The 26,709-nt window shown below is 67.9% G+C and overlaps 1 protein-coding gene and 1 long non-coding RNA gene across 2 annotated transcripts; one reads left to right on the plus strand and one right to left on the minus strand.

Moving 5' to 3' along the window:
• Nucleotides 1-1,837: 1,837 nt before the first annotated feature.
• Nucleotides 1,838-7,855, minus strand: LOC138846917 (uncharacterized). The gene is made up of 5 exons (XR_011384422.1): nucleotides 7,677-7,855; nucleotides 5,534-5,688; nucleotides 5,207-5,268; nucleotides 3,426-3,569; nucleotides 1,838-2,048 (listed from the first exon to the last, which is right to left on the minus strand). It is a non-coding gene; the product is annotated as an uncharacterized lncRNA (long non-coding RNA).
• A 539-nt stretch (nucleotides 7,856-8,394) lies between these two features.
• FAM20C (FAM20C golgi associated secretory pathway kinase) lies at nucleotides 8,395-26,135 on the plus strand. Its single transcript, XM_070063936.1, has 10 exons — nucleotides 8,395-9,395; nucleotides 10,685-10,863; nucleotides 15,986-16,064; nucleotides 22,472-22,564; nucleotides 23,482-23,597; nucleotides 23,900-24,080; nucleotides 24,360-24,469; nucleotides 24,589-24,670; nucleotides 24,994-25,053; nucleotides 25,456-26,135. The coding sequence occupies exons 1-10, from the start codon at nucleotides 8,905-8,907 to the stop codon at nucleotides 25,703-25,705; spliced, it is 1,641 nt and encodes a 546-aa protein (XP_069920037.1). The 5' UTR covers nucleotides 8,395-8,904; the 3' UTR covers nucleotides 25,706-26,135.
• The last annotated feature ends 574 nt before the right edge of the window (nucleotides 26,136-26,709 follow it).

The following is a 26,709-nucleotide window of genomic DNA, read 5'->3' on the forward strand; positions in this document are numbered from 1 at the left end:
TGGAGGAGCAGGGAGCACCCCCCGGGCTTCTCAGGGGTCCCTCCTGCTGCCGGTCCTGGAGGAGCAGGGAGCCCCCCCCCCCGGGCTTCTCAGGGTTCCCTCCTGCTGCCGGTCCTGGAGGAGCAGGGAGCCCCCACCCTGCCCCGGGCTTCTCAGGGGTCCCTCCTGCTGCCGGTCCTGGAGGAGCAGGGAGCACCCCCCGGGCTTCTCAGGGGTCCCTCCTGCTGCCGGTCCTGGAGGAGCAGGGAGCCCCCACCCCGGCCCCGGGCTTCTCAGGGGTCCCTCCTGCTGCCGGTCCTGGAGGAGCAGGGAGCCCCCCCCCGGGCTTCTCAGGGGTCCCTCCTGCTGCCGGTCCTGGAGGAGCAGGGAGCCCCCCCCCCCCGGGCTTCTCAGGGTTCCCTCCTGCTGCCGGTCCTGGAGGAGCAAGGAGCGAGCCCCACCAGGCTTCTCAGGGTTCCCTCCTGCTGCCGGTCCTGGAGGAGCAGGGAGCGAGCCCCACCAGGCTTCTCAGGGTTCCCTCCTGCTGGCCACTGGCAGCAGTGATGCAGAGGTGGACGTAATGAAACCTGACATGGCACACTTGTTCTTGCTGCTCAAAACGTTCTTAAAATAGCAGCACAGGAAGGCTGACCCACCTACCCCGGGCCCCGCAGCCTGCTGCACAGCCAGCACCTGCAAGCTGGCCTCAGCCCCCAGCATGGCCCCCCGAGCCCTGGCCCCAGATGCAGGTGACCTGGCTGTGCAGGGGTCCCAGGGGGCAGCAAGAGGTGGGAGTCAGACCGACCCCCGGCCTTGGCCCACCGCTAAGTCAGACCGACCCTCGGCCTTGGCCCACCAGCAGCCAACGACTCTGGATCACCCTGTGACGGTCTGAAGTGGCAGCATTTAGAAACCTGGGTCTCCACCCGGGTAGCTGCAGCCAAGGTTGGGGGATTCACCCTGGGCCGGTGCAGCCAGCAAGGTCCTGCAGGAACAGGGCCATCAGTGGCCAGCGGCCGGGGCGGGGGTGGGCAGGGTCCACCTGCTACTCACAGGGAAGTTACAGAGACACCGTTCCAGCCTCTGCCGGCTCCACAGGGGCTCCTGACTGTGGGCCCCAGGCCTGCCCAGGACGGCCTCCCAGGTTACCCTGCTCTGGTGCCCGGTGGACCTGGGCTCCCAAGGAGGCCACAGCAGCAGGAAGTGGTCACTGGCTGGTAGTCCCTGGTCTCATTTGGTTGGGACGAGAGGTCATTTCCCAGAACTGCCCGGAAATCTAGGCTGTGACACAGAGAACCGCCCCCAGATGGATGGGAGGCGGAGTCACCCGGCGATCCTCCCTCACCCAGAAGCCAAGGGGCCCAGCCAGGGCGGGCAACGGCGTGAGGGGACGCCACCAGGCCCTCGCTGGGTAGACAGAGGTGGCCAAGGTGGTCCCAGCCCCCAAGGTGCCCCCTGCCAGTGTGGGAGACAGGTGCGAGGCAGCTGCTGGGGGAGGGAGGAGGAGCCCCAGCTTCTGCCAGGAGCCTCTCATTACCCAGGATCCTGCTGCCTCTCTCCTGTCCCCCAGCTGGCTGAGCCAGGGGCTAACCCTGCCCCACCGTCCTCCCTTGCCACCGCACATCTCCTCCTCGCCCTACAGCGGAGCCACGTCCCCACGTCCCCACATCCCCATGGAAAGCTGGAGGTGCCGCCACACACCTGGCCTCCCCACCACGGCAGCTCAGCAGCGCGGCATACCGAGGGGCCAGCTAGGTCCCTGTGACTGCAGAGCTGGCTGGAGCTGTGCTCACAGCCACCGCCTGGTGTCCAGAGAGGACATGACCAGACGGCAGTGGCCCGGGGACAAGACAGATACTCAACGCGCAGTTCCTGTCTTTGCACTATCGCGAGGTGTAGCCCCCCGAGCAGGAGAAGCTGCCCTGGGTCCTCGGGACACCCACACATCCTCGTCCCTCCGGGCTTCCTCGGGCTGAACGGGGCGGGCGAGGCTGCTGCTGGCGCCAGGTCCTCCACACGCCTCACTGGACACAGGTGATGGCCGAGGGCCGGCGGCTGTGCTCGCCTTCCTGGTGAGGAAGCAGGGGCATGGGCACACGCGGCTGCACACAGACCCAAACCCCCAGTGAGAAGCTGCTGTCGTGCCCCCTTCCTGGGGCACCTGGGGGACACAGCTCTGCCCGGCAGTTCCTCTGGACACTCAAGTCCCCGTCCCTCCCCCGATGGCCCTTCCTTCCCACCGGGGACCTCCAGGGACACAGCACCGCGGGCTAGGGCTGCTCCCACACGGCAGCAGGTGCAGGACCTGTGGGCAGGCCCTGTGCCCCGCACACCTGCAACCCAAGCAAGGGCAGACCCCACTCAGCCCGCCAGGCGAACCCCTCCCCATCTGCACCCTGCCTCCCTCGTCTGTCCTGAGGCTGCACCTCTGCGTCTGGCGATGACCCCATTCCCAAGGGGTGTCTTCCCTGTGATCACAGTGATGTCTCTGTGATGAAATCTTTCCTGTGATGACGTCATTCCAGAGACGACATCATCACTGGTATGACAACATCTTTGCAATGGTGCCGGCTCTGGGACGAGGTTTTCCCTGTGATGGTGGCTTCGGAGCCAGGCGAGGCACTGCTGGCCCTGGGCACAGGGTTTTCTACTCCTGAGGCCACGCCCACACCATGGACATCAGAGGGGAGCTCTGTTAGCAGCCTCCGGGAGGGCCCTCTGCTGCTGGACGGCCCCTGCTCCCTAACCCTAACCATTGGACCCATTGGTGCTGGGGGTCCAGGCTTCGTGTAGCTGTTTCCTGAGGGTGATGTGCGTCCTGGACATGGGACCCTAACTCAGGGGTCCTGAGGGCTCTGTCAGGAGAGGCCCAGGCCACTGCCCCAGGCCTGTGGGAACCAGTGGCAGAAATCCCAGAGTGTGACAGCAGGGAGGGGGTGAGGGCAGGGGCACGGGAGGCCCCGCCCCTGTGGCTGGCTGTACACGGGGGCTTTTGTCCCAGACCCAGAGCCTCGAGTGCCCAACACTCGTCCTCTTACATGGGCCTTGCACCTGCTCTGAACACCCACTCTGAAGGCCAAGCACAGAACAGTGCTCAGCGAAGGCCTCTTACGTCACCAAGCGCACCCCTCTGAAGGCACTCCCCAGCCGGGGGAGAGCAGGACGAGCTTGGAGACACGAGGGGGTGGCCGTCAGAGGCGGGTCCGGTGGTTGAAGGAAGGCCTGGCTGCCCCGTCATCCTGTGTCCCGTTCACGGCCCACAGCAACCTGACCCAACAACGCCCAGATAACGTCCACCTGGTCACAAGCGTGGTCTCTGCCAAGAGCCAGGGAGCCCGTCCCACCGCCTCCCTCCATCTAAGGCTGCCCACATGGCCCCTCCCGAGCCTCCTGCACCTCCCCACGCCTGCCAGGTGCTCACAGCTCCACGTCTCCTAGTCTCCTACCTGTGCCCCCAAGGCCAGAGACGCCCGGCGAGAGCAGGTCTCTCACCCACAGGGTCGACCGGGGCCTGGTGCTCAGGGGAGGCGGGACGTGTGCCGATTCAGCATGGAGCAGCCCTGAGGGTCTCCACTCAGCCGCAGCCCTCACTGGACAGAAGGGGAGGGAGAAGCCGACGCTCAGGGCCCTTTGGAGCTCTGGGTGCGCCACACGCGACAGATGCTGCCCGTGGTCCTGGTGGGGAGCTGGGCAGGCGGGATGCAGCCTGGTTCGGCGACATCAGGGCCCCACTCCCTCACAGGCGCTCAGGAGGAACAGGCCGAGCCCTCGGGACCACGCTGGGCTGCTCCAGGCGTGAGAGGTGCGGGGCCGTCGCAAACACCACCTGTTCAGTCCCCTCAGGAGCAAACCCGGGCTCAGGGATTCGTCCACCTGACCCCAGCAGTGCTGTCAGGGGCTCGCAGCCCTGACCCCTTAGCGAGTGGGCATTCGTCCTCGCTTGCTCTGCTCCTCACTGCCCACTGCTGCCCACAGCCTTCAGGAGAGCCCCGTGCCAGGGCAGGGCCGCCGCTGAGCCACCTGGGGCTCCCCTCAGCAGCGGCCAGAACGTCCAGCCTGCACCCGCCAGACACAGAGCCAAGGCCAGCATGAAGCCAGTGTCTTCCTTTCCCGCCCCGCGCTGCTCAGGGAGCCCCCCCCCCCCAGCTCTTCCATGGGGGTGAGGGGTTGCTCCGTCTCCTTATGCAAAGGCTAACAGTGGCCATCAGGGACAACCATGGCCCCTGGGTGACAGAGGCCACCTGTGCTCACGGCCACACCTGGCCTTCCTGTCCGTCTGGCCCAGTCTGGTGATGCGGGGGTCTGTAGAGCTGGCCCAGCCAGGAGACCCCAGATCCATCCCCGTTTTCAGAGTCCCTTTAAGGCCAGGGCTCCTCCCCGGGACCCTCATCCCCTTCCAACCCCAGAGGCCGAGGGCAGCTATGCCTCCAGCTCTGTGTCCCCAACTCTGCTCCCAGCCCCAGCCTCTCCTGCCTCTGAGGAGGGGCCAGAGGGCAGAGCCCCACCCCACCCCACCCCACCCCAGCCAGTTTTCATGAATTTCAGCAACTCCAACTGCAGGTTTCTCAGTGTGGTCATTGTTGCAAATGCCTTCTGGGCACAAGCTCCCAGCTCACCAGTTGCAGAACTGTGCTAGGCCCTACCCCCTCTGCCCCTCGGGGAGACAGGGAGAGGGGATGGGATAGTGTTCAGGGCTCAGGGAACCGGGGCCTAGGGGCCAGGTGCAGCCTGCAGCCGAGGGTGGCTGTGGCTGTGGCCGAGACTGGCCGGGACCAAAACACACACACACACACACACACACACACACACCACCTTCCCTGCAGGCAGCATGGACCCTGAAGCCCAGGTCCTCCTCCTCCCCCTCCCCCTCCTCGCCCAGAGCTCACAGGTTTTGGGTTTTTCCTATGGCCAGGAATCCCCATTGGAGCCCGGCAGGGGGCTGGGAAGCTGGGCTCCAGGCCTAGCACAGCCTGCTGAGTGCGCTGGCCCCGCCCTCCCCAGATGCTTTGCGGCTTAGGCTTGGGGAACTCCAGGCTGGGGGTGGGGTCTCCAGAGGGCGGTCCTGTGACACCTGATTCCACCTCAGCTCGCCCAGGGCAGCCTGACCTGCATCTCACACCTTTGACCTGTAACTGCCCAAACCAGCCTATCTGACAGGCAACAGCCCCAGCCCTGCAACCAAGGCCACTGAGCCGTCCGATCTTTCCAGCAGGGAGAGGGGGAGTACCTTGTAGACTCCAGAATCGCTTCTCTCCGTGCAGGCCGGGTGGAGCAGGGAGACCACAAACTCTGGGCAAGACAGGAAAGCAAGGAGGCCATAAGAGTCATATCAGCCCGGGGCAAGGGACAGAGAGGCCCAGGGTCCTGGAAGGGGCCTTGAGGGTAAGGCCAGCAGCTGTGCATGTGGGCATGAGTGCTCAGCAGAGCCACAGCAGGTGCAAGACCCCAGGGTCCAAGCCTCTTGCCCAGCAAACCGGGGAGCGAGGAGGCAGACACAGGGGCCAGAGCCACAGGCAGCACCTTGGCGTGAAGGGCAGATAGGGGCTTAGCTCACTGCGTTTCGGGCTGCAGGTCTCACGGGTACTGTTCTCATCCGGCCCCCTTCCGTCCCCTTCGTAGTCCAGACTTGGTGCGAAACGTACTCGGGTGGGAATGCTGGGGCGCTTAGCCTCTGTGTGGTGGGCGCCCCGTGCCGTGCCCCGAGGGCTCCTGTGGGTGGGAATGCTGGGGTGTTTAGCCTCTGTGTGGTGGGCGCCCCGTGCCGTGCCCTGAGGGCTCACTGGAGCCACAGCCGCACCTGCAGGGGGCAGACCTCATCCTCCACCCCTTCCTCTCTCAACCTTGTCCTGGAAGTCAGAAGATGCATGGCGGACAAAATTAACCCATGCTTTTGGATTGCTTTATCCAGCTTCTTAATCTGTCGCTGGTAATTACTTCAAATGGCCTTGTTTTCCAGGCTCCTCCTGCCATGGCTGGACGAAGAGGCCAGCCCCAGCCAGGAGGCTCTGGCCCAAGGCGGACGGGCCTGCATCAGTGACGGGCCTCGGGGGCCCTGTTCACCCACTGCCCCTCGGACTCCACTGCCCCTCAGACTCCCCTGCCCGGTGTCTCCTCTGCTTCCTAGGGGGCATCCTGACAGCCAGGCCTCCTGACCAGCCAGCACCTGGCGGCCAGGTGGGAGGCGGGCAGGAGGGATAGCGCTGTGCTCTTGGGCGACGGTGAAAACCAGAGACCCCATGAGGCGCTCCGTGCCGCCCTGGGCGCTCCAAGGACTGTCAGTGCAGAGGGCGTCTCCCCCTCCCTCCCGCCCAGCGCCCACCCCGAGGTCCTGAGCTGGCCGGAGGGGAACAGCTCCGCAGCCTCCAGTGGGTCTCGGATAAGTGGCCCTGGGAAGCAGAGCAGAATCCCAGTAGGGACAGGTGCAGGTGCCAGACCTGGACCCTGGACCCTTGTAGGGGCGGCTCCAGGGCGGGGGTGGGGGGAGGGCGTACCACACCAGGACGTCCCCCAGCAGTTTGGACACACGGAAGCCTGCTTGTCAGCTGCACTGGACAACAGGTCCCTGGGTGAAGAGACAGCCCCCCCTGCACCAGAGCTGACCTGGAAGCTCCTACCACACACAGCAGTGGGGACACAGGTGCAGGGGACAGGAATTTGCCTTTGGTGGGAGCTCACACCTGCGAGGGGCTCTCCATGGAGAGGGGTCTCCTTGCTACCTGCCTGATCCTCACCAGCAGCCCCCCCCATTTCAGGGCACAATGCTGTGGAAGCTGGGACTCGGGGGCCTGGCCCACACTCGAGCCTGCATGCCCTTGTGTGCACCTTGCCTCTGGGGCGCGAGCTCCAGCTGCACAGGGCCCAGCAAGGCCAGGGCCACTCCTCCCTCGTCCTCCTGGGGACACTGTGGGGGGCCCTTGGCCCCTCCAAGCCAGTTCTTGCCCTTCACTCGCCCCCACTTTCTTTCTTGGCGCCTCCCAACCCCCCGGCTTCAACCCAGGAACCAAGACCCATTTCCGACCCCAAGCACCCAAATCTGCGTTGCCCTGGGGCTCTCATGGCCTACTCACCCCCCTCACCGGCCCTCATCCTGCCTGGCCTCCCTCACCCTCCTGACCCTCGATGGCTGCCCTCAGCCCGCTCCCTGTCCCTGGGCATCACACACTCCCGCCCCAGGCCCTGCAGTGGCGCTCAGGTCGCAGGAACCTGTGTGTGTCTCCCTCCAGCTCTCTGGGAGTCACGTGAGGCAGCTCTGCAGGACGCCGGCACAGAGTGGGCGGAGCAGAGGGAAGGGTCTTCAGATGATAGCATCGTCCCTAGAGGCCGGTGGAGCTGCGCGGGGCTGGACAAGCTTTTCTACCGTGACACTGGGGATGAGAGTCCTGACTCCCCACAGGATGCGGCCTGCAGGAGCAGGAAGCTGGGAGAAGCCCCCAGCCCAGCTGTGCATGGGCGGGGCCACGCTCTGCTGTCCTGCTCGGCAGACCCTGTGGGTGGAGGCGCAGGCCCTTCTGCCTCCCCAGACTGCCTGTCACTCAAGACACTCCCCTCTCTGGGCTCCTGCCCCCCACCCCCCACGCCACCTCCAAGTCCAGCTCAAGAGGCTGAGACCCCTGTCTTGGCGGCTCCTCCTCCGACTGGGGGGGGGGGCGCAGGAGTCCGCGGTCAGTCTGCGGAGGGCAAGGGCAGTGTCCCCGTACCTCCGGCTGCGGTTTTAGGGAGACAGCCACTGTCATGAGCGTTCCGGAGAGGCGGCGGCGCGGAGGTACCGCCCACGCCGGGGCACTAGGGAGGCCCCGGAGGCCAGGCACGCCCGGGCCGGAGCGAGGCAAAGCGGGCGCCTCTCCGGACGCAGCGCCCCAGAGCGCGGCCGGAATGAGAGCGCAGGCGTGGCTGCCGGGGCGCGGGGAGGGGCTGTGGCCGCGGCTCCGCGGGACCTGGGCCTCAAATCGCAGCCTCTCCGCCTCCTCTCCCGCCCCCGGCTCCTCCTCGCCGACCGCGTGGCCCGCCCGAGACGGGGGCGTGGGGCGCGGGGCTCCGGGTCGCCGCTCGGCGGGGAACGTATCCGGCGGCGCAGACGCCCGGCGGCCCCGGGGAGGAGCTTGGCCCGGGTCCCGGCCCTCGGCCCCTCTGGGTTGGAGCGGTCCCGGGAGACGCCTCCCAGAGCGCGCGGCCCCCGTCGCCTCCGCCGTCCCCTCCGCCTGCCCGGCGAGCCTCGGGCGGAAGGCGCCCTCTCCTCCGCCGGCCGGAGCTGCAGAGGCGACGCGGGGCGCGGCCGAGGGGAGGAGAGAGCCGAGAGAGCCGAGCGAGCCGAGCGAGCCGAGCGCCCGCCCGGCCGTGACTCGCGGGGCGGTGGCTCCGCCAATCTGCGGGCGCTGACGCGAGGGGCGGCTCCGCGGCGCTCGGATATCTGCCCAGCCCGGGCGCGGGGCGCCGGGAGGCTCGCGGTGCGGGCTGTGCTCAGGGTCGCCGCTGCACCTGCCCCGGGCCTCGCCGGCCCTGCTCTCGGCCGCAGCGGCGCGGAGCCCAGCCCTGCCAGGGGAGCCGCCTGTGCTCCGCCCCACCAGGCCAGCACCCGGCGCAGCCCGCCGAGAGGACAGCGCCGAGGATCGGGCCGCTCCCGGGCGGGGATGGGCCGCTGCGTCGGACCCCAGCGCGTCCGATGAGCCCGGCCACCGCCCGGGAGACCCGCGCCGGCCGCCGTGCGCGCTGCGCCTCGCCCGGCTGCGCCCCCTGCCCCTCGCCTCGCCGCTCCCCGCGTCCCCAGCTCCAGCTGCCGAGGGCGCGGCCGCTCCGGAGAGGCCGAGAGGGGCCGGCCCGAGATGGCCCAGAGACCCGGCGCTCTGGCGGGCGCCCCGCACGCTGTCCAGGCGCCGGACGGACCTTGACCCGCAGAGGCAACGCTAGAGGGGCACGGGCGGCGCCGCCATGAAGATGATCCTGGTGCGCAGGTTCCGCGTGCTAATCTTGGTGCTGTTCCTGGCGGCCTGCGCGCTGCACCTCGCGCTGGACCTGCTGCCCAGGCTGGAGCGGCGCGCGCGGCCCGCGGCGGAGCCTGGCTGCTCCTGCGCGCAGCCGGCGGCGGACGCGGCGCCCGGCTGGACCAAGCACACGCTGCGCATTCTGCAGGATTTCAGCTCCGAGCCCGCCTCCAATCTCACGTCCCACTCCCGGGAGAAGCTGCCGGCTGCCCCCGACCCCGCCGAGCGCGCCCCGCGGCCCCGCGGCCCCGCGCCACGGCAGCTGCTGCCGCGGTCGGCCCCAGCGCCGGGCCCGAGCGCCGCGGGCTCCCTGCTGGCCCGGCTGTTCCAGCACCCGCTCTACCGGGTGGCGGTGCCGCCGCTGACGGAGGACGACGTCCTCTTCAACCTCAACAGCGACATCAGGTTCAACCCCAAGGCAGCCGGGAGCCCGGGCTGGTGAGTGGGCCGCGCAAGGTGGCTGGGGGTGGGGCCCGGGGTCCTGGCCCCGAAGCCCGCCGCGCCCCCTTGGAGAAGGCAGCTCCCAGAATGCGGAGTGGGGGGCGCCGTGTGGGCGGGGCACTGCCTTTGTCTCAGTGAGGGCCCTTCTAGGTGGCTGCTGCCCATGCCCTGAGGCCAGGAGCCAGGGGCACTTACCGGTCCCTGTGCAGTAAAGACCCAAATCCACTTCCCCACTACCAATGAAGGAGCTGTGTAGGGGTGGGAGCGGCAGGCCTCAGACCCTCGGCCTTGTTATTCTAGCTGGGCACCCCCATGAAGGCCTGGATGAGCCCACAGCAGAGACCAAAACCAGCAGAGCAGCAAGGGGGCTCAGCAAAGGGACCACGGCCGCCTCCATCTCCCCAAAGCCCCCTCCCCCTGCCCTTCCCTGCGCCCCACTGGGCAAAATAAGTAGATGCATGGCCAGAGCGGTGAAATATTAACCAGAACAAACAGCACCTGCCGAAGGCCACCCAGCAACGCGGAGATGCCAGCCCTCCGGGACATCCCCCCAGCGCCCGGCCAGGCCCCGCGTCCTCGGCACGGCCTCTGAGCTCTGTCACCTGAGCCCGTCCAGGGAAATCCCAAGCAACCTGGGACTCCATGCAGCAGCCCAGGCCTGTGTCTGCCACAGCAGGCCTTGGGGAGGGCTCTGGTCCCTCACAGGCCAGACACTGGGGCTGAAGGGGCCTCACCCACAGAAGTGTTAGAGCTACGGTGCTCCACCTCGCCCTGCAGGCGATCACGCAGACAGGGGGGCTGTGCTTCCTGCAGGGGCCCCTAGGCCCGAGAGGCAGAGGCCAGCCCGCCTGGGCCCAGGCCCTCTGTGGGAGCGGCTGCCTCTTCCCCACCTAAGACGGCTCTGATTAAAATCACATTTAGCCTCTTGCATCATCTCTACCCCTGCCCTGGTTGCTGGGACAAAAGCAGGGAGCGGGGGAAGGTGGCTGACAGCCTGGGGGGGGTCTGTGAGTTTGTGCTCCGGGCAGAGGCTGTGTCCTCTGCTCCCAGGGGCAGGGGCAGCGGCACCCGGGCCCCCACCCCGCTGACGTCACCCCTGGCGGGCCCAGCCTCGCTGTAGTTACAGCCGTCTGGGGCGCCAAGGTAGCCGGGAATTACGGGCCCTCAGGGCTGTGATTAGTGGCGGGACAGCAGCCCCCAGGAAAGTGCAGGGCTGCAGGTTTTGGGGCGGGGCTCTCCGCACCCCCACGCTCACCTGACAGCTGTGGTTCTCTTCCTTCCCCCAGGCCGCAGGAAGGGACTGTGGGGGAAGAATTCCTGCCCACCGGGCTGGCGGCCGTGGAGCCCTACCCCAACTGGCTCAAGTTCCACATTGGCATCAACCGCTACGAGCTGTACTCCAGGCACAACCCAGCCATCGAGGCCCTGCTGCAGGACCTCAGCTCCCAGAAGATAACCAGCGTGGGTAGGTGCCCTGGCGCCACGTGGGGCCCGGTGCCCCTGGGCTCGGCGTCCGGCACGCGTGCCCCTGGTGTCACGTGTGGGCATGCAGTCCACGTTCTCAGAGTCACGCGTGACGGTGGTGCACATGCCCTCAGTATCACGTGACGGCCGTGCGCTCAGCGTCACGCCCGGCCACAATGCACGTGGCCTCGGCATCCTGTGTCATCACGGTGCGCATGTTCTCAGTGTCACAGGAGGGCCGTGGTGTGCCGGCCTTCTGCACCACATGTGGCCGAGGGGCAGGTGCCCCCATGTCGTGAGGTGGCCATGTGTTAGGGCTGCGTGGATCTGGGCAGCCTCTCCCGTTGCCTGCCCGAGCTGCAGGGCCTCTGTGGGCAGGGCAGGGGCCTGGGCACCCTTGTGGCGGAATTGCTTTCCCTCTGCAGGATGAGCAAGCCAGGGGACGCCCCATCAGGAATGGAGCAGCAGCCATGGCAGGGCAGCCCCCTCCCAGAGCTGCCTGGAGGGGTCTCTGCTCTTCTGCACCCAGCCAGGCCCAGGGGAGACTCGGTCTCTGGAGCCGCTGTCTACAGAGCTCAGCCAGCAGCCCCTGCGAGTCCCGTCGGCAGGAGGGGCCAGGGCACCCCCCATCCAGGGCGCGGTGCTTTGAAGGCGGCATCTCCACGCCTGCAATCCGCGGATTCAGACACAAAAGGGGTCGCGTTACCGATTTCGGGAACATGAGTCGGCTGCAGGTTCCGAGCGGGGGTTCCGGCCACGGTCCCTGGCCGCGGGCAGCTGCTGGTGGAGCTCCAGGAGGCAGTGGGGGTGGGCTGAGGCCCTGGGTGTGGTGCAGGGAGGCGGCGAGGACCCATGGGTGGTTCTGGGTGTGTGCCTGGAGGGACAGAGTCACGGTACAGCTGCTGAAGTGGGTGGCAGTGCCCAGGCAGGGGCTGGGTGCCCAAGAGCTCCTCCTTAGGGGCTGTGTTTGCCTCTTCTGCCTGGTGCTGTCTGCTGGGCACTCACCTGGCCACGGGGACACCAGAACCTGCCACTCTTCCTGCCCCAGGGCGCTGGCCCCAGGGTGACGTCCTTCCTCCCCACCCCGGCTGCCTGCGACCAGCTGCACCCTGCTCTGCTCCTTGCAGGGCCCATGCTGGGGCCCTCTCACCCTCCTTGGAGCGGGCGAGTTGAGGACAGAGGGGACCTTAGCAAGAGCTGCTCTCAGGGGGCACAGGCAGCCAGGGGCCTGGCCCAGCAGCTGGGCTCGGCGGAGCCCATGGGGGGTGCACAGGGACAAGAGTTGGGGTGCAGAGGGAAAAGTGGGGTGCACGAGGTAGGGGTGCAGATGGGGTACACAGGAAGTGAGGGCTCTGGGAGGTGATGGGCTGTGCACAGGGTTGAGAGTTGTGGGTGCACAGGGAGACTGGGGTACAGGGAGGGTGGGTTCCGGGAAGTGCTGCTGTTACCCGAAGGGGCCTGTCCTCTGTGGGCTGTGACACAGGTGTTGCTGGCTAAGGGACACCGCCAAACGGGGTGGGCCGGTGCGTGGGGCCAACACATCAGTGAGTCCCCTGTGCCAACAACTGCTACAGCTGCCCCCCTGCACCAAGGCAGCACAGCCCCTCAGTGGGCAGTCCCTGGGACCAGGCAGCCTCCCCACACACTGGGTGCCTGCTCTGGACGAAAGTTCAGGGAGTTCTGTGTCCAGGAGCTCAGAGAGCAGCTCAGGAAGAGGCCCGGGTCTCGGTGCCTCGCAGGCCCTTTGCTCACCTTGGCCTGGGGGGGGGGGGGGGGGGCGTGGTCCTGCACCACAGTCCAGCTCTGCCCAGGCCAAGGCATGCCAGTGGGGTAGTGGGGTGGACAGAGTCCACTACCAGGGCTGTGGCTTAGCAGGAAGTCACTGTAGTCCCATCTGTGGGCCCCACCACCACCACCACGCTGGTTCTGATGCAGTTGCCTACGGATGGGGCTGTGGAGCCCGGGGGGGGGACAGAGCCCAGCAGCCCAGCCCCAGCCCGGCATATGTCGGAGGGGGATCCAGGTGGGAGGGGGGATGCTGGCCGGGGGCAGCCACGAGGCCTGGCTCACCTGCTGCCCGGCCAGAATGACTCTGGGCGTGTGGATTAACCGCTAACGCCCCTGGCTTCTCACCCTGTGTCCTCTAACGATCTGAGATGAGGCCACACCTCCCCGCCCGGGTGCACCTGTAGCAGAGCGCAGGGATGAACCCCGGCCTCGCCCTCTCCCAGGGAGGAGTGGTTGTATCCAGAGCGAACGCCCCACGTCCCCAGAATCTACTGCCCTGAGGCTTTCTGAGAAGCAGCGGGCAAGGACCCCTGCCCCGAGGGGTTGGTCAGAGGCTCACAGGAGCACGTGCCAGGGAGCTGGGCCGTGCAGCTATCAGGTGCCGCCACCCCCCCCCCATAGCAGCCTCACCTGGGGTAGCTATGGCCGGCAGGCACCTGCACCTTTTGGGGTCTCAGAACCTGGGGATGCTTACAGGGGGTCATGCCTGTGAAAGCAACGGCCTCTCCTCCTGGGGTGGGGGGCGCGCCAGCCAGTCCTTGCCTGTGAGCAGAGCATGGCCCCGCCACGATGGGTGTCCTGCTCCCTGACTCAGAGCCCTGCGCCCCTGGACAGCGGCTGCCTGCCCTGGGAGCCTGGCACTGCTGGGACCTGCAGCAAGGTGAACCCGCCCCCCCTCCCCCGTTCTGCAGCCAAGGAGACTGAGGCTCGCTCAGGGGCAGCAGCTCCTGGCCCTGGCCCTGCAGTCCCCTCCCTGCCATCCATCCCCTGGGCGGTCACTTTAGTCTCCAGGCGTCCATCTCGCTCATGAACATGAGGCTGGAGATGCCGTGGATGGGAGAGCGGGGTCTGCCCACTCTCCCGCTGGTCAGAACCATACAATCCGATTCCCGAGACACTGTGTGGCCAGCAGAGGTTACTAGTGGCTGGCTCCTGGGTAGCGGCCATGGCTGTGTGGAAGGAGGCAGTGAGCTCTTCCCAGCTCAGCCTGCAACGGGCTCACATGCCCGGCTCAGCTGGGGATGATCTTGTTGACGTGCGTGATCGCAGGAGCAGAGATGACGCAATATCCGCCCTGTACCTGGGTTTCCTTGGAAAGAGGAAGAGGAGGTCCCGCTGGCCTGGGCCTGGGCAGCAAAGCGAGGGTGGCACAGGGAGGACCAGGTCTCAGTGGGCTCTGGGGCCAATCGTCGTGAGCCTCCCCGGACCGAAGTGCTGGCCGTGGGCACCCAGAGGGCGGTGCTGGCCCCAGGTAGGCCACCTTTGCTGATGGCCACTGCCACGGGTCCCACACCCAGAGGGAGAAGTGACGGCGTCGGGAAGCCTGGGTCACCCCCAGGACCCTGCATGTCCCGCACGCGTCCCCTCCATGTCCGACAGAGCAGCCTTGTGCAGCTGGGGCCGGCCGGGGGGCATGGCCATGCTGCTGCCTGCGTCCTTCCGGCCACAGGTCACATGGCCTCCACTGCTGTGGCTTTGGGGAGCATGGAACAGCGCCTACCCCCTCCACTGCCCAGGCTGGGGGCAGGAGTCCCCAAGGGCAGCATGTGCTGGGCGGCCGGGGGCAGCCCCCTTGGCCTCCTCCATCCGGCCCATGCGTTGCTCAAAACACAAATGGGTCCTGCTGCCCACAGGGAACCAGAGCCAGGCAGTGCCTCTGTGCCCCGGAGCCCCATATCTGCCCCCTGCCCTCCACACGGAGGGCTCCAAGCTGCTCCTGTCTGGGAGTCTGGGAATTCCCAGGTGACCGGGGTCCCCAGGGGAGCCGCTGTCGCTCCCTTACATGCGACGTGCGTCTTCCCAACAGAAGGTCCCAAGACCTCCCTCGTGCTGTGTGGTGCTCTGGGGGAGGGGCACTGCATCCGGGGGCCATGGTGGTTCACACATGTGGCTGGCAGGAGTGCCGTTCACCACGTGCAGTGACGCATGTCGGGGGACACGGAGCTGCACGTCGGGTTGCCTCATGGGCGGTGGGCCAGGAGGGGTGTTCCTTGGCAGCAGTCCCGTATATTGGGGGCGCGAGGCCTGGGGTGTGCCCTGATGTCACGACTCAGAGGGTTGTGTGCGAGACCAGCCCTGACCCAGCCGGGCCTCCTGCACCCCCCACGGTTGCCCCCACGCTGAGGCTCCATGGGCCCCTCCCCGTCGGGCAATTTCCCGAGCCGTGACCTCCCCCACTCCCAGGAAGAGATCCAGGCTACTTGGTGCCCTCCTGGTGCCGAGACACCCCCCCGCCCCCCCGCAGGCTGGGTGGGGCCTCCCAGGCAGGTTCCGGCGGTGCACCTAGCCGGCCGGTGATGCCGTGGGGGCCCAGGCAGCGGGAGGCCCGCAGGGGACTTGGACGCCCTTCACTTTATCATCATTGATTTGTCGCACGGGGAGGAGCCCGAGGCGGGGAGATGGCAGTGCCTCCAGGACCCAGCAAGTGTGTGCCACGCAGGCCCTGTGAGCGCCGCTATCCCCCACCAGCCAGGGAAGGAGGACCGGGTCCAGGGCCTCGGGCAGCTGCGCGGAACAGGGGCCTCCACTGGGCTTCAGGAGCCACCGAGTTCGTCTTCCTCTCTCTCCATCCCTGTGGAAACTCAGCCGCCGCCCACGTAGACTCGGCGTCGGCGAGGACAGATTGAAGCTTGCAGTGACCACCAAGGCCCACCCCACCACACCCGTCCACACGCACCGCCTTCTAAGGGCCCGCGTGTTCACACTCACAGTCCAGCCTCTCCCCGGGCAGGAAACCCCAGCCGTCCCCGTCCTCTCGGGAACCTCCGGCGCTCTGGGCCTGGAGGCAGCCAGCGTGGAGCAGTGCTGCCAGACTTCCACAGCCCCAGTCCCCATGCGGTCGTGGGAGCTGTTCCTGGGGCTGGGGGGGGGTCAGGCTGAGGGGCTCAGGTTCCCGAGCCCTGGGTGCCCTGCCTGGTCTGAGGCAGGGGCAGCCCTCCACCCGGGGGGTCAGAGCCCGCCTGGCTCGGACTCCTGGACAGCAGAGGAGTTGGGGCAGCGAGACCAGGCTTGGTTGCACCAGGATCCGGTGCGACGTGGGGACCCCCCGCTTGCTGGCGGGGTTGCAGGGTCTGAGGCCGCCAGTGACCCCGTCTGTCTCTCTCCCTGCTCTGCAGCCATGAAGTCGGGGGGCACGCAGCTCAAGCTCGTCATGACGCTGCAGAACTACGGACAGGCGCTGTTCAAGCCCATGAAGTGAGTGGGGGCTGCCGATGGGCGGGGCGGGACCCGGTCCTCCAGGGACACCGCCCCCTCCCGCCTGAGGCCTGGGCAGCAGCTCTCCCCCGGGGTCTTCCAGGTCCTGCGGTCTCCGCCTGGCCATTCTTCCCGCTACCCAGGCTCCCAGCAGGAGGAGGGGGCCCGGGTTCCCAAAGCGCTTCATCTAGGAAGCCGGTCGGGCTGGCTCGGACCCACTGCCTGCAGTTTGCCGGACGTGGGCATTCGCCGGGGCCTGAGCCTTGGGAGGAAGGTGGGGAGGGGGCACGTGGAAGCCAGACCACCCAGCTTGGGTGCTCAGGGCTTGGGAGCCAGGTGGCTCAGCTGTTGGTGCTGCTGCCACCCGTGGCCATCTTCACAGCAGTGAGATTCCCTGTGGTGCGGGTGTGGGTGGGGACTGCAAGTACTGGGGTGGCTGTGGGCAGATACTAGCTGAGGGTAGTGGGTAGCTGATGGCCCCAGCAGGTATTTTTACAGACTCACAGCCACAGGAGAGGAGGCTGGGCTCAGGAGGGCTCCACACAAGCAGGGAGCAGCACAGGCCAGCCTGTGGTCAGGGTGCCTGCTTTGGGGGCTGGGTCCTTGGTGCTTGGTCGCGGGGGCTTCTCCCGGGCGGGAAACATCTGGAGGTACGGGTGGTGAGGCCTGGAGTCCTGTGTTTGTTGCGTTTGCTGCTAGGCTGGGCTCCGGTCCCAGGGCAGGGTTCCCACCCTGGGTCCCCGCCCAGCCTTCCCTCCTCCGTCCTGGACAGGCCCTGACCCAGCAGTGATGGGCCCTGCAGACTACGGCGCCGCCCCCTGCTCCTGGTGTCACCGCCCCTGGTCCCAGCACCACCCCCTGCCCCCGGCACGGCCCCCCCTTTCCTCCGCGAGAGCAGATCTGTCAGTGAGTGTGTGCACGCATGCGCATCTCCCAGACAGCGGGGGTGGGGGGGATTCCTCACAGCCAAGATGGGGTGGTGCAGGCTCAGGGGAGCCGGCTCAGCCTGGCCTCACCCCCAGAGCCTAGGGGATGGTTGGGGGGCCAGGTACCCTCCGAGAAGGGGCACTGGAGGCCCCCTGCTCCGTGCACAGGGACAAGACAGGTTCTGGTGGTTGGGGGGGGGGGGTCCTGCAGCTCCCGCCAGCCTCTTATGGATCCGCCGAGCCCAGCAGGCACCTGGCTCAGCCTCTGTTACCCACCCGGGCTTTCCATCTGTGAGGGGCAGCAGGCAGCCAGAGCTGGGGCCCTGAACCCCCGCACTTCCCCCCTCCCCGGGAGGACCAGGAACGCAGAGTCCCGCCTGGCAGGGACCGAGGCCCCAGATGTAAGTGGCCCCTGGCAGCGGCCCACTTGTGAGCCACCAGGGACAGCTGGACATCAGTTCAGCCCAGGGCTCAGGGCGGGAGGAGGGAGGCCGCAACTTGTTCCACATGGGCCTCTGTTCTGTGCGTGTCCAGCGCCACAGGCTGCCCTGTGCAAGGTGGGGGGGCTCACAAAACAAACTCCAGGACCACCCCCTGGAGCCACTGGCCATCCAGATGCAAACTGGGAAGGTGCTAGTGGGCACGGACTCAGCTCCACCGGGGCCACTGGCATGGACCACGCTCCTGCATGCGGGCACCCGAGGCCTAGGGCTGGCCCTGGACCGCATGACACCACGCCCACGGAATCCGGGGGCCGGCCCAACTGCTGTCCACTGCCCTGGACTCCCAGAACTGGCCCGACACAGGCCTGGGAGCGAGCGCTCGGGCTGGGGGGCGGGCAGCAGACGTTGCAAGGAGACCTCGTGCCCAGGGCTGTGTGTGGCCGGGAGAAGGAAGGGGCCTTGGCGGGTGCGGGGGCTGTCTGAGCCGTTGCTCCTCGGACCGGGACGAGGGGGAAGGAGGGCATTCTGAGGGCCAGGGAGCGGGTTCTGGATTTGCCACTCACTCATAAATCCTTCTCGTTCTTCTCTCCACGGCGCCTTCCCCCAGGGCAAACATTGCTCAATCCCCATCACCGCCCGCCCGGGAGCCAGCAGAGGCCTGGGCCTGGCTGGAGTGGACAAGGACCCTTTTGTGTCCACGGGACCTGGGTGGCCTCCAAGCCTGCTCCCTACCCTGGCTGAGGCTGGGGTAGGGCCGCCTGGCTCCCACAGGCCCCAGCGTTCTCCCGGGACCCTGAGTCAGACTTGGATCTGCCTGGGCTGCCCGGGGCCCCACCCGAAGTCGCCAGGCCCCAAGCAGGGCAGGGACCCCTTGCGAGTCCCAGCAGCAGTGGCCTGGGACAGCGGGGACAGTGTGTGGGGAGGGGGACAGGGAGGGGCTGGGCAGTGCTCTGGACCCGCGTGGCTGCTCCAGGACTTAGGCAGCAGGGACAGCTTGGAGTGGCCAGAACCTGGGGCCTAGTGAGGGGAGCCCGAAGGCCTCAGCCGCTGGCCGAGGGCCACTGAGCAGCAGTGGCGAGGGCTGGGTGTGGCAGCGGGGCGCGTGCCTGGTCCAGCATCTCAGAAGCTGACTCTCAGCTTCTCCCCGAGCTGGGTCCCGTGAGCCCTGGAGAGAGGAGCCGATTGCTCTGGCGCCGGCACCGAGAGCAGCCGCAGCTGAGGACAGGCGGCCCCGGGGGACCGGGCCAGGGTTTGCTAGGGCTCCGAGACCCTGGGGCCCAGACCCCAGTGGGGTGGGAACAGGGTCTGTGTGCCATTCGTGTGTGGCATGTGTGTGCACACGTTTGTGGGCATGGGTGTGTATGTGGCTGGGGGCACGCACATGTAGGGGGTGTAGGTAGGTCCAGGTCCCGGGCTGTGATCCTGCTAATGAACCCAGCAGGCAAGCTCACGTCTGGAGTACCTGTCACCCTGTCACCCAACTGGATGCAACTCCAGGCCTCTGGCCTGTCTTGCCCAGCCCTGACTGCGGTGGTAACCATGAGGGAAGCTTGCAGGAGGTGCCGAGCAATGCCAAACCCAGAGCTGGGGACAGGGACGGTTCTGGGTTAGAAATGGCGCCCCAAGATCCTCCCCCAAGAAGTCGCTCCCCTTCCAGAACCCGCGCCTCTGAAAACCTGGAATTAAGCAGCTTAATATATCCCGATGATGACAGGTGCTGTCTGCTCGTGAGTGACAGCAAGGCTGGGCCCGCACCGCGCACGCCTGCCTCCAGCAGGGATGTCTCTCACCGGCACCCACGCCGAGATCAGCCCCGGCAAGGGGCAGGGTCACCCTCGGCTTGCCAGGCCCTCCTGGGTTGTGTGTTAACGGTCCACGCCGAGGGGCATCACAGGGCCGGCGGGGCCCCTCAGGAGGAGGTGGAGGGGGCAGGGTGTGAAACGCGAGGAGGGGCTGCACAGGAGCCCAGCAAACTCGGGTGTGTTCCAGGCTTGGGCGCCGAGACGGCAGAGGGCGCCGGGCCTGGAAGCAGCCTCACTGCCTGCTGCTGAGCCAGTGGCCTCGTGCAGGCTGTGAGCTCCTCGTGGGGCCCCGGGTCTTGGAGGTGCACGCCCTCTGGTTCTGAGGCCGTCACGGGTCTGGGGACACAGGCACCTCCCAGCCAACCCCCAGAGGAGCTGTCGTCTGTGTTGCCTGCCCAGCCCAGCCAGAGGGTCCCTGCCAAAGTGTCCTGGGGCTGCTGCCACACACGACCAGACCGGCGCATCACTCCCCAGCACCCTCGGGGGCACCTCCACTTCCCCCGCTTCTGGGGGTGCTGCATCCCTGGCCACGGCCCCTCCCTCCACGAGACGCTCCCCTCTCGGGTCTCCCCTCAAGGTCACTGCTGTCACATCTGTGGGACAGCCGGCAGCCATGCGGACGAGTTGGGGGCCGTTAGACAGCCCCATTGCTTCCTGCTTGGGTGGGGGCAGGGACAGGTGCACTGGCCAACCTTGGCTGGTTTCCGTAAAGTCTCTGCCTGGGCCACAGAGGGTCCATGGGCCGCCTGCCTGTGCCCTCTGCTTGGTCTCCTGTTTCAGACACCCGCCTGGGACACCCCCCCCCCCGCCCCCTACATCAGCCCACCCCGCCCTTGAGCTGCCCTTCACACCTGGGCACGCCTTCTTCCAGGACTCCCTGGAGAGGTGACCCTGCCCAGCCGGCCCACCCCCAGCCTGGCACGGTGGACACGGTACTTTTCCAAACGTCTCCACAGGGGCTGAGTAGGGAGTGGTCAGGGGGGTCCACTGCAGGCTTCCCGAGCCCACGAGGCCTCAGGGAGGGCCATGGACACAGACCCCCTCATCCCCACTCCAGACTCGGGGGCTGTGCTGGGAGTGGCTCTGGGAGCCAGAGGGGGACAGCCCAGGCATGACGTGGACAGCAGGAACTGCTCCCAGCCAGGTCACAGGCACCTCGAGGAAGTACCCGACCCTTCCTGGAGTAGCAGGGCCAGGAGCCACCAGAGCCCAGGCGTGTGGCCTGTGGGGGATAGGGGTGGGGTGGGGTGACAAGGGACCAAGGAACCAGGTCAGGGGCGGCCACTTCAGACCTCAGGGCACTTGAGGGGGGCGTGGAGGCCACAGGAGGACTTGCACCCCACCCTGTCCCTGTCCATGCATCTGTTACGGGAATCGTCCTGAACAAGGGCTCCACCCCCCCTCCCCAGCCAGGCCCTGGCGTCCGGCAGACAGTGCAGCAGTGCCAACCCCCCAGGGAGGGAGCCTCGCTCTGCCCAGGCTGCCAGGCAAGGCCCCAGGGGCCAGAAGGGACAAGGAAGTCCAGGTGCAAGGGCCGGTGGCCAGAACCCTGTGTGCCCGGAGCAAAGCTGTGGGAGCCAGTGCCAGCCGACCCAACCAGCACCCCTGGCTCTGGGCCTGTTCTCCAGTCCTTGGGCGGCCACTTCCCTGCAGCCCACTGTGGGGACTTGGCTCAGCCCCGGGGCTGGTACAGCTCCCACCCTGGGCTCCGTGCTAGAGCTGGACCGATGGCCCGGGCTGAAGACGGGCGCGGCTGCCGGGAGGCCCAGTCACGGCCGGTGGGTGTGTTCTTTCGAGCCTCTCTAGCCTCCATACCCGGGCCCTGGCCTGGGGAAAGAGCCCCCTCCCCCAGAACCCGCAGAGCCTGTGCCTACCCAAGTGTGCACACAGCTGTGCGAGGGGACACACATGTGCAGGCGTGTATCAGAGGCCTCAGGATCCCCGTGTCGGTGTGAAGCCGGCAGCAGGGACGGCCTCCCTGGTCTGCATCCTGCTTTTCATGCTGACAAAGTCCTGGGCCGGTGGATTTTGCTGGAAGGCATCCGTGCTGAGGACAGTGGTAGCGCGGGGGAGGGGCGGGGGCTGCCACGAACCTCGGGGCTCTGCAGGGCCTCGCTCTGCTCCAGCATCTCCTGCCCGGCTGCCGGCTCCTGTCTCTGGGGGAGGTGTGTGACAGCGGCCGCACCAGGCCAGCAGGGCCGTGGCGTGGACGCCCCTGCTGCTACCTCTGCCCCCGCAGTGTGTTTTTCAGTAGCTGGGGTGGTGGCAGGGAGCTGCAGGCCTCCCGGGGTTCCCAGCCACTGCCCCATTCTGGGACGCAGCCATAGAATCGCAGAAAAGGCTGCCGGCACCCAGCACCCTGCACCGTCCCCAGGAGGGTGGGGTGGAGTGGAGAGAAGCCGGCCTCGCGAGACACGGGAACGGCTGCCCCCTGTGGCACGGCCACTACTGCTGTTGCCCAGCCCCCGTGCTGCAGCAGGGCTCCCGCTGACCTCAGCGCACAGGTGCAGGCAGGGACGCAGGCCAGGTCCTCGTGGCAGGGGGCCAGGCTGTGTCCACGCGAGGCCCAGCTCTGCTCGCCGGTGCTGGAGCAGGGCTCTGGCATTTGAGCCTGGTCCGTTCTTGCTGGGCTGAGGCGGGTCCTGGGTCCCAGGCCCCGGGTAGGGACGCTCTTGCCCTCCCAGGCTGCGGTGGCACTGGCCAGGACCCACAGGAGCCCTGGGCAGGGCCCTGCCTTCTCAGCAGCCTACAGAACATTCCAGAGGCTGAGATAGGGAGACTTGGTGTTTGCAGAGCACGGCTGACCCACAGAGGCAGTCAGGTGTGGCTTTGTCCCCGGCTGGGCAGGGGGCCAATGTCGAGCCAGGGAGACGCGAAGCCGGGGCCAGGGGCTGTGCAGGTGCACACGGCCAGCCGCCGCACCTGCCCCGGGCCCAGGGAAGCCCCCAGTCCATCCTGAGCAGCGAGGGGTCTGGCCTGCTCCGGGAGCCTGTGCTCCCCCCCCCCGCCCACGCGCCCCTCAGCCCGCCAGCTCTGTGGGTAGTGGTGTGGCCCAGGGTGGACTCAGATACTGAGTGACCGGCTCCCAGGAGAGCCCGGCGTCCACCGAGGCTGTCGAGCTGTGGGGTCAGGAAGGCGGCACTGGGGCAGACGACACACTTGGGTCTCAGTTCCTGGATTCGTCCTGGCCCAGCGGCTCTCGGGGACAAAGCCTGTGTTTGCTTCACTTCCTGCAGGCAAACCAGGGAGCAGGAGACGCCCCCCGACTTCTTTTACTTCTCTGACTACGAGAGGCACAACGCGGAGATCGCCGCCTTCCACCTGGACAGGTGAGCCCCTGCACCTGTCTCCGCTCCCCCACAGAGCAGCAGCCAGGCCGCAGCACACACGGAGCCACAGCCGCCCACACAGCAGGTGCACGCGATCACTTCCGCCTTCCTGCGCTCAGAGGTCACGGCCCCCAGCCCTGTTCTTTCAGCCGCCCGATGAGAGGGGGTGGTCCAGCCACGGGGCGCCTGGAACCAGTCCCTGTGCAGCTGTTACAGGCGGGCTGTCATGGGACTCAAGGAGCATCATGGGGAAACCAAAGCCAACTTCCTGGAGAGGCGGCGTTTGTGGAGAGCACGGGGAGACCCCGAGGTCGGCTGGGTCCTACGGCACAGCCCTGACCCTGCAGAACGAGGGGTCACCTCCCCTTGGCCCTTGCTGCTGGGGCAGCTGTCATGGCCCCGTGCCTTGGAGGGGCCGTGCACCAGCTGCCCGAGCTCAGCCTCAGGGGGTCCAGATGCTCAGAGCCCCTGCCCGGCAGTGGCGGGGGAGGGAGGGGTACTCGGGTCACAGCCACAACCATCAGTCCCAGACCCGGCCTTCTCACACAGGGCCAAGGGGCGGCCACAGCAGGAGGCCGCTGCCTGGCCTTGGGCCCTGCTCACGGTGGGGGCATTGGGGGGCACGAGCCACAGCTGCCCTGCTCCCCTCGCCCACAGGGGACGGCTTCACTGGTGGTCGCCACGCAGTGGTGCCGAGGCCTCCAGGGAGAGCAGTTTGTTCAGTTTAGTTCGTTTTTAATTTGGCCCTGGAACCAGGGCGCACTGGGCAGGCTGACGCCCTGCGGGAGGAGCGTGGCCAGCTCCAGTCCCATGGGGTCCATCTCCGTGCACCACACACAGGGCCGCAGGTGGGCTGGGGGGGAGCCGTCCACCCTGCTGGGCCACGGGGTTCCTGAGCACCCCTGCCCCCCCCCCAGGATACTGGACTTCCGCCGGGTGCCGCCCGTGGCCGGCAGGGTGGTCAACATGACCAGGGAGATCCGGGACGTCACGCGGGACAAGAAGCTGTGGAGGACATTCTTCACCTCGCCAGGTAGAGGCCGGGCGGCACCCTGCCCCTGTGCCCAGGACTCGCCCAGCGCCACTGAGTGGTGGCACTGGGCGCCTGCATCTCGGGGGGTCTGTACCCTGTGGCCATGCGGAGCTGCACGAGGCGTTTAGGACCCCACGCAGTGGCACTCGGTGGGGCCGGCAGCTCGGCTGTGCCGTGGGCTGCCGGGCGTGGCTGACGTCCCAGCCCTGAGAAGCTCCAGGATGCCAGGGTGGGCCACAGGTGGCCACGGACGTCGCCACAGACAAGCTGGCCGGTAACCAGCCCCGCCCCTCTCCCGCCAGCCAACAACATCTGCTTCTACGGGGAGTGTTCCTACTACTGCTCCACGGAGCACGCCCTGTGCGGAAAGCCAGACCAGATCGAGGGGTCCCTGGCGGCCTTCCTGCCCGACCTGTCCCTGGCTAAGAGGAAGACGTGGCGGAACCCCTGGCGGCGCTCCTACCACAAACGCAAGAAGGCGGAGTGAGTGCAGCGGTCGCGTGGCGTCGGGGGCTCACAGGGGCCCCCCCGGGGCCCGCAGGGTGGGGCTCTCCTCGGCTCTTCCCTCCACTCCGCTGGGCCCTGAAGGGGGACGGGACGGGGCGGGGGCAGGTGCACATCCAGGTGGGAGGCGGCCCCTGCAGGGCTGGACAGGGCCCTCCCTCCCCATCCCTCCTGGGAGCACAGCGTCCCGGTGCCGGCTTCCTCCCTGGCCGCCCGCTGCCCCGAGCCCTCACTGTGCGTCCATGCTGGGCCCCACAGGTGGGAGGTGGACCCCGACTACTGCGAGGAGGTGAAGCAGACGCCGCCCTACGACAGCAGCCAGCGCATCCTGGACATCATGGACATGACCATCTTCGACTTCCTCATGGGTAGGCCCGGGCCCCTCGCTGCCCAGGGCTGGTCCGAGATGCAGCCTCGCGGTCTCAGCCAGGGCGGGGGACAGTGTGGGGGGTCCGCCCGAGGTGCCACCGTGCCTGCTGCCCCACAGGGAACATGGACCGCCACCACTACGAGACTTTCGAGAAGTTCGGGAACGAGACATTCCTCATCCACCTGGACAACGGCCGGGGGTGAGTCTGCTCTGCCCTCGGGCCCAGGACGGGGGAGGGCGCTCCCCCCGGCCACATCACCGATTCTCACACCGACTCTGAGAGCCTCCTGCTGGCCTGGGCGAGCCGAGGCCCAGCAGCGGAGACACAGGGCAGAGGGAAGGGGTAGGGGCAGTGCGGGCCAGGGGACCTGGCTCCCTCGAGGGCCCACAGGGCTCAGCGAGGCCGGCTCTAGGGGTCCTGCTGCCGAATCCCGGCTCGCTGTCCCTCCTGACGCCCAGGGCCAGGCCGCACTGCCCGGCCTCCGCCCCCCTCCCCCCTCGGTGACGTCCTCTCGCCCACAGGTTCGGGAAGCACTCACATGACGAGCTTTCCATCCTGGTGCCGCTGCAGCAGTGTTGCAGGTACAGCCCCGCCCCTCAGAGCTCCCCCGGAGACCACCCCCCAGCCTGGCTCTGCCTGGGGGTGGGGGCCACCGGGCAGCCCCACAGTGTCTACTGCCGAGCCACATCGGGACCAGCTCCTGGGCAAGAGGCTGATCCGGCTGCACAGGCCCCTGCAAGGCGGGACCCTCAGCCACGTGCAGCTCAGAGGCAGGGGCATGGGGGGGCGGGGGCATGGAGGGGCAGGGGCATGGCGGGGCAGGGGCCACCCAGGGTCCCACAGCCCAAGGACTGACGGGCGTCTGATCCAGCCGCCCTCCCACCTCTGGCGGTCTCCTCCCCCTGTGTATCTCTCTCCCGTCCCCCTCGACCGGCAGTCTCGGGGCACCCTGGCCCAGTGCCCAGGTGTCCCCTCTCCCTCAGGATCAGGAAGTCCACCTATCTGCGGCTGCAGCTGCTGGCCAAGGAGGAGTTCAAGCTGAGCCTGCTGATGGCGGAGTCGCTACAGCGCGACCAGGTGGCGCCCGTGCTGTACCAGCTGCACCTGGAGGCCCTGGACCGGCGGCTGCGCCTGGTGCTGCGGACCGTGCAGGACTGCATTGAGAAGGACGGGCTGCCCAGCGTGGTGGAGGAGGACCTGGGCCCCGAGCACAGAGCTGCCCCCGAGAGGTAGTGACCGGCGCCATGGGTCCGGCGAGCACAGACGCTGGCCGCGGCCCTGCCAGGACTGGGGAGGCAGCGCTGCCCAGGTCCCGGGCCGCGGTTCCCTCCGTGTCCATCTGCGGTGCTTGGAGAGACTGCCGAGCCGGCCGCGGGCAGGTCCACTCGGGGGCCGCGCACTCCGCACCCAGCTCCAGTGAAGCTTGTCCCCAGCCCGGGCCTCAGCGCCCACGTGGCGGGGCTCCTCATGGCGGACAGACGGACAGATGCTCTCGGGGCGACCCACGTCCAGTTCTTGCACTCATCCATCCCACGTGGTGCCCGTGCCCCCGCTCGCCCTGGACGTTGGGGTAGACGCAGCCCGAGCTGGAGGCTTGCTCGGCCGCGTTGCCGGGGAACGGTTTGCAATACGGTAAACACGCAATAAAAACTCGGCACACGCACCTGCGGCCTCCTGGGCAGGGCCCCCACCCTGGCACGCACCCGGCTGTCCGTCACAGGAGCCAGCCTCCGAGCCGGGCGCGGGCGAGCTCGCGGAAGGCGAGGGCATGGGGGGCTTTCCAGGCCAGGCCTGGCTCCCGAGGCTGGGCTCCGTCTGCACAGCCTGGCACAGCTGGGAGATACCAGGCCCTGCCTGCCGCTGGCCAGAGGCCTGGGACCCAGCCCAGCCTGGACACTGGGGGCTCTGCCTCTGCCCCAGGGAGGGCAGGAGCTGCTCCTACGAGGTGGGGTCTGTCCTCAGCTCCACCTGGGGCCCTGAGGCTGGGAGGGAGGGAGCCCTCGGCTCCTGCCACAGCCACGCCGGGGCCAGAAACCTGGGAGCCTGGAGGGTTCAGCTCCCCCGCCAACCCTGCGGTGCCCAGGACACGGAGAGAAAGAGACGTGACGATGACAGGTGCTTCCTTCCTGTCTCGCCCCAGGCTCAGCCCCCGCTGTGACTCGGGTGCCTGGCCCCCTGCGCTGCTCTGGGGGGCTCTGATGCCCCCACCTCCCCTTACTCTCAGGGGAGGCGGCTGC

Source organism: Oryctolagus cuniculus, chromosome 19 (assembly GCF_964237555.1).
Source record: "Oryctolagus cuniculus chromosome 19, mOryCun1.1, whole genome shotgun sequence".
NCBI lineage: Eukaryota > Metazoa > Chordata > Mammalia > Lagomorpha > Leporidae > Oryctolagus > Oryctolagus cuniculus.

Coding starts and splice junctions, on each gene's coding strand:
- FAM20C (XM_070063936.1), top strand. CDS start 8,905: ATGAAGATGATCCTGGTGCGCAGGTTCCGCGTGCTAATCTTGGTGCTG. Junction 22,565..23,481: donor GCCGCCTTCCACCTGGACAG/GTGAGCCCCTGC, acceptor CCCCCCCCCCAG/GATACTGGACTTCCGCCGGG. Junction 24,081..24,359: donor CACAAACGCAAGAAGGCGGA/GTGAGTGCAGCG, acceptor TGGGCCCCACAG/GTGGGAGGTGGACCCCGACT.